The sequence below is a fragment of the Mesoplodon densirostris genome, chromosome 6 (genome assembly GCF_025265405.1).
Source record: "Mesoplodon densirostris isolate mMesDen1 chromosome 6, mMesDen1 primary haplotype, whole genome shotgun sequence".
NCBI classification, from domain to species: domain Eukaryota; kingdom Metazoa; phylum Chordata; class Mammalia; order Artiodactyla; family Ziphiidae; genus Mesoplodon; species Mesoplodon densirostris.
The window spans coordinates 37,115,338-37,121,961 of NC_082666.1; the positions used below are offsets into that span (position 1 = coordinate 37,115,338).

The following is a 6,624-nucleotide window of genomic DNA, read 5'->3' on the forward strand; positions in this document are numbered from 1 at the left end:
ATATCAAAAATTCCTGCCCTCATGACACATTCTAGTGAGTCACTTAATCTCTAAAAAACAATTTAGTTTTCTTTCACTAAGGTAATGGACTTCATATTTAAGAGTATTTTCAATTCTCTAAAATAAAATCCGTATTACTTTCTGCATCAGGAAAGCAACTAATGGAGCATAACCTGAAATCCACTCTTTCACTGGCTAAAACTGTTTCTTGTGTCATTATATTCAGACAGCAAATAAAAGAAAATAAGTGACATTCTTGAAGAACTTATTTAAATTTGCTAATTTTGGTTTATACAATCTAGAGGAAATATGAGCCTTATTGGCCTATTACTTGGTAACTAAACTTCCTTGGATGGGATCCAAGAAAGAAGCAGAACAAACTTATGAGAATTTTCTTCATATAATGAGTAATTTTACAGACATTTCCAGTATTGCCAAGTGAATCAACTAATCAGCTTATCCTTTCTTTAGAGTAGGATCTGATCTTTGTTTCCAAAGTGCTTGCTGCAACACAGGTAGTCAGAGATCCTAATTGCGTATTCAAATCTAGTTCCTGAGCCTTACATTTAAATTTTTCTCTTATCTATCATCAAGATATATTTTTTCCCCAAAATAAAAGAGGCATGACAGTCCTTCAAGCATAACTCCTCAACTCCCAAATGTAAGTTTTTAAAATGTTTCATGTATTCATTTTTCCCAGATAAACTCTAGAATCACAAATTACATTTATGGTAAGACCAAAACAACTCTCACTTTAAATATCCCTTCCCTCACAGGCCCCTACGGAGAAACCAAAAGGGATCCAGGACATAAGCCTGCGGTTTCTAATCTATGAGTATCATTCCCAAATGAGAAATTGACATAAGTATCTACCAAAAAAAAAAAAGTATATCCCACCAAGAGGCTTCTCCATTTATTTTCAACTCATAAAATATGTTCGAAGTTTGCCAAAGCAAGCTAACTCCATCCAACTTCAAAAGACAGTATAAGCAGTAGTCCCCAATTATGCTAATCTTGAACATCCTATTGTTAGTCTAAAACTCTGCTATCTTTACGTTTATATTTTAAGATGTTTTAGGAATATGAGTACCACCATCAGATCCAATAAAACCAAATGCAGAAGTGTTGAAATTGTTAGCTAGAGATGATGGACAGAAAGCAGCAAAACAACTTTACATAAAATACATATAATATACACATGAATTATTTCCATTTTCTACAGTAATATGAACTGTAAGTGGTCTCTAGAACTAGATTCTCAACTCAGCTGCACCAAATACCAAATTGCAAAAAGAAATCTTAAAACTTCCATTTACATTTTAAAAGCCTCATATTGATGAACTCGATTTGTATTTTAGAATCCAATAAATAAGACTTTGATAAAACTGAAATGACTTATAACTTAGAAGAATCATTACTGTAAAATATTAATTATCCAGCTCTCCCGCTGTTCACCTTTTAGACAGTACCCTCCCCTCATTGCTGGCAGCGAGGTACAATGAAAAAAAAGGTCAGGTTTGAACCAGAAAGACATGGGTTTGAACTCTGGTGCACCACACCTTGAACACAAACTTTCTGAACCTATTTTTTCATCTCTAAAATGGGAATATTAACACCTACCTTGAAGAACTGTTTCAATTATTAGTGAAACATATGTAAAGCATCTTGCATATAATAGGAATTGAAGAAACTTTAGCTGCTCTTATTACTTTATTACTCATAAATGCATCCAAGACAAGATAAAAGAAAGGACATGGCAGGAAAATAAACCAGAGCCTAGGTTACATGTAACTGCTAAAACAACAAAAGCAAATAAATACCCTGATAGTTCAAGCGAAATTTGGGGCTAAACTTTTTGTTCACATTTTATATAAACAAGATAATATTGTAACCACTCTTTATAAACACATAAAATCCAAAATTAGCTACAGGTCTACTTATGTTGGAGCTAAATAAAAATGAAATTATCATCATACAATAAAACAGATAATTTTATGAACAGGTGAGATGATTTCACCATTGGAAAAAAAATGCCAAAACTAAGATTTAAAAATGCTTATGAAAGGATATTAAAAGATTCCTACCTTTAAACCGACTGCTATAAGATCTGTAACAACACTGTATGGAAAAAGTAAAAAGAGAAAATGGAAAACAAAGTTAGAGAACAAGTTTTAAAAAGACAGAGATAATAAGATAAAGAAAAAAAGAAAAAGCATTATAATAACAAATAATAAAAATAAGAATGTGATGAGTTGTGAAATGTTAATACAAAGAAAAGTGACGGGACAGTCTAGCAACAGCAGAGTGTAAAAGCAAAGCTTTAATAGCAATGTAAGAAACAAATAATAAATCAAATTCTCTTTTGGTATTTAGAAAAATGTAGTTGTGCTTCAATAAAATGAGTACATGTTTATCCATTTACCTCTATTTAACAAATCCAAACCAAAACTTTAAATCACCAAAGTTCACTCTTTTAAATCACTGGTATGAACTATCGTATTTAAAGTTTTAAATGAAACAAAACCAGTGAGTGGATTTTACAGAAATAGACGGTAACTTGCAAATTTGCATCTACCACCCAAAGGGCTCACCAAAATATAGCTAAGACAGTCTCTCAGAATTAAAAACACAAACATCAAACTTCAGACATCAAAATTTTCAAAGATTTGTTTTAAAAAAAATTCTACCACATCAAAACTGTGCTTAAGTATCAGGAGGAAATGAACACGAACACACACACACACACACACACACACACACACGACAGTTGGGATTTGAGGTGGAACTAGAAAGATATGTTGACTGGTGGTTTGTTTTTTTAACTATCCAAAATAATGAAAAAGGACTTTTTTCAGGCTATGGAAGAATATAGAAATTTAAGTAGCCTCCTAAAAGCATAAACTCACTGTGTTCAAAACCATATCCCGTAACACCAAGATGTAAAAAACCCACATAGTTCTGCCAAGCAAAAATCCATCTCTTCCAACCCCCAAAAAAACTGTCTTCAATTAAGTTTGTCTCCATATCTCCTAAAAGAAAGCTATAATAAAATTCTATATATTGTTAATAACCTGCCATCATTACTTAATAAAAGTAAACAAGTTTATGTTTGTTTAATGATGTAAATTTAATTGTTTTAAACAATAACCATGTAGAGTTAAAATTTTTTCTTTTGAAACTTAGATTTTGTTTGAAATTTAAATGTGATAACTGACATTTGTGCATAAAAAATTAGATTGTATAATATGTACTACGGTATTGGTCCCGATGCAAAGAGTAAATCATGCTGCTACTTGAACTCCCAAATGAACTTACCTTCCAGTATGTCTTACTGCCCCACATATTTAAACCAATAAACTCATTCTTAGCTTTCAAACCACATTTAGGGTGAAGAGAAAGTTAACTTCTTAAACACTATCTGAAAGAGTAAGTCTGCACTTCACAGTTGCCCAAGAGTTTAACAGCCAAGATGCATAAGCCAAGAGTCCTCTTTCTTATCACTATAAATTTTCCAATACAAAAAGCTAGTCTGCTTCCATATCTCAAGTCAAACCACTAGTCAAGACAATTCACTACACACAGTGAAATACTACTTCCACAGCCTTTCTCAACTGAAATATTGGCTTAATTATACAAATAATTAAGATAGCAAAATTCTACACACATATAAAGTGTAATTTAAAAAGGTGGTGTGAAATGAGTTTTCAACGATGCTCTCAGAGAAGCTTCAATTAAACAATAAAAATAGGTTCAATTAAATTTTAAAAATACTTTGGAGAACATCACCACCACAAATGAAATCTAAAATTGCACTTTGTCTAACGTCTGTGACAGTGTGCAATGTACATTCAAATGGGTTAATCCCATATATTATCATATAGACTTATTATAAAACTAGGATAAACGAAATCTAATGAAGGCAAAAATTGTTCGACGATTCCATCGTCTTTACACAGCACAATTACAATCAACTATATGGTAACATGTACGAGGCTTTACTGTTCAAGCAAGTTCCATATACTCCACAACCAAAAGGTCTACAGAAATCTTGTCATCAAAATCAAGTAAAAGGCCAAACAAAATCTCAAGTGCATAATGAAAATAAACAAGTGGATTTGTAGGCTCTAATAGAGATTTTTTTTTTTTTTTGGATCTTGATGCACATAGGCTACGACCTTCAACTAATTCACCAAGATCCTAATCTAGTTGTTTTCTTAATCATTCAAATATCTGTCTGGTCCCACCCCATAATCCTGGGTCCTCAGAGAAATATTTATATCGGTGATCCTAAATCTTTATTTTGGCCACAGACCTCATTCACTTTTAAAGCGTTTCAAAGCTCCCCGAAAATCACACTTATGCTATATTTTGCATACATCGCAGGGAATTCACAAGTTTCTTGGGGGCGGGGGGTTGGTAGGGGCACGCGTCCCTGGTCACCGAGTCCAGACGCCCGGTGTACGGTAATCGTTAACAGAGCTTCCAGCACAAGCCTGGAGACCGCGTGGGACCCCGGCTCCGGGACCAGGTCGCCGTCCAGACGTGTACCTGCGCGTGCCCTCGCCGTCCGCCACTCCGCGGCCACTCGCCTCCCCGCCAGAGGAAGCTCCAGCGCCCGCCCCACCTCCCCGGTAAACAGCAACTCTCCGAGCGGGAGAACGCCCGCCCCGAGCGCCGCCTCCGCCTCCCCCAGCGCCGCGCACCATTTTCTGAGAGGAAGTGTCTGGAGGCCGGGCCGGGCTCCCCGGACGCTAGGGCAGGGGGCGGACCTCGGCACCCGCGGGCTGCACCGGGCTTTCCTCCGCTTCCTTGGGCGAAGGGTGTGAAGAGGCGGACATTACGGGGGCGCCGCGAGGGGGAAGGAGAGGCTGCGGCGGACCGCCCCTCCGGGACTCGGGACTCTCCGAGGAGGCGCCCGGAAGCCCCGCCGTCGGGCTCGGCCCAAGCCGCTCCTTGGGCCGCCGGCGCCGTACCCGGCTCCGCCGCTCCGGCGCGTCCGGCCGAGAGCCGAGAAGAAGCGGGCAAGCGCAGCCCGGTGGCCGCCGAGCACTTACCCATCCATGGCCCACACGGAGGAGCGCACAGTGCGGAGACTGACGGGCCCACCGCGAACGGAGGGAGGAGGCAGCGGCAGCAGGGCGGCTCCGGGTACCGGCAAGCTGCGCTTCTCTGGAGCTCCGGCCGGTCGAAGGTGGAAAGAGAGTGGAAAGCAGGGGCGGAGACCAGGGACGCTCCCGCCACCGCCGTGCCCCCGCCTTCCCCACCGCCCCGAGCGCGTCCCCGCCTCGCCTCACCCCGCCCCTCAGCGTCGACGCCCTCCCTGCGCCCCGCCCACAGCCGCCCTCCGGCTCGGCTCCAGGGCGCCCTCTTCCTGCGGCCGCCCTGAGGCTCCGCCTCCGGGTGCTCCGCCCCGGCGCGCGCGCCCCGCCCCCACCTCCCTCCTGCGCTCACGGGAGCGCGCGCCTTGTGCTTCCCGCTTCGCCGCCCCGCCCGCGCTCCCGCGGGCTCCGCCGGCCTTCCGGCTTCTGCGCCCGGGGCGGCCTAGCTTGGACACCTCCCTCTACCGGCGGGAAAAGCGTTGGGGACCCGACTCCGGAGAGTAGGTAGGAGTGTCCTGCGAGGGCCCCAGAACCGCCGCGGAATTGCCCCGGGTGGGCAAGGCTGTTGGTGGCTCGGCCCGGAGCAGGGAGGCCCGGCGCGGGCTGTGGTCTTCGGAGCCCCAGGCCGTGCAGCCCCAGGAAGCGCCAGTCACCCGCCCGGTGACCCTCGATAGGTGTGGTTGGGATGAAGATGAAAATGAAAGAGGGGAAAGAGACTGCCCCGAACTTGAGAATATTTACGTTTTTATACAGTTTTAGTCTCTGAGGGCTTTTCGACCTCGACTGTGTAGGATCGAATTTGTGGGAAACATTCATCGCACAGTATGGAATGGCCACTGTATTGCTAGCATTTTATAAAAGTTTCCACATTCCCCCTGTAAAACAACAACAAAAACCTATGAGGGAGTGATTATTCTCGTTTTTCAGATGAAAATTTAGACATGAATAGAATGATTTGCCTACAGTTTCACACCCGCTAAAGCCCTTTCCTCATAGTCTGAGCAAAATTAGAAGCATATAACTAGTGGCAACTCGCTTTTTTTCCCTTTTATATTCTGTTTGGTTCCGAAATTGAATGCTTTTTCAATTCAGAGATCGCCAAAACGGGAGCCACTAAACGCTGTCCTCCACCAAATTCTTAACCTCCTGAGTAGAAAGAGGGGGCCGCTCCCTCTCATCCTCATTTGAAAAGCCAGTAACAAGAAGCTCAATCATCTATCCTTGCTACTATCCCTCTTTTTAAAAGTGGGTGCTACCTAAAAGATTTAAACTGTCGATTCATCCATCATTAACTTAATATTTATTACTTACTCTGTGCCAAGCACTGCAGGGCTATCCAAGAAAATCAGGTCCCAGCCTTTGCGGTTGCATCGATTCCTCCCTTAGTTTATTTATTATTTATTTATTGACAAAACAGTTTTCAAACAGCTCAGGTATCTTATTCAGAGAGATCATTTTTAAAATACTGTATCTAACCTAAATCCCACTTTCCAAAAGGTCAAATATATTTTGTTTTGTATGTTAA

At 41.7% G+C, this 6,624-nt stretch overlaps 1 protein-coding gene across 3 annotated transcripts in view; it reads right to left on the reverse strand.

The window, feature by feature from the left end:
• PTBP3 (polypyrimidine tract binding protein 3) overlaps positions 1-5,139 on the reverse strand; it is a 103,016-nt gene extending 97,877 nt beyond the window's left edge. For 2 of the 3 annotated variants that reach the window (XM_060101337.1, XM_060101336.1), the window contains exons 1-2: positions 5,055-5,139; positions 2,085-2,118 (exon numbers count right to left, since the gene is read on the reverse strand). In XM_060101337.1, the coding sequence (XP_059957320.1) occupies positions 2,085-2,118; positions 5,055-5,062 (42 nt within the window). In that variant the 5' untranslated portion in view covers positions 5,063-5,139. The remainder of the gene's footprint in view (positions 1-2,084; positions 2,119-5,054) is intronic. The other variant, XM_060101338.1, reaches the window with a different exon arrangement.
• Between the last annotated feature and the right edge of the window lie 1,485 nt (positions 5,140-6,624).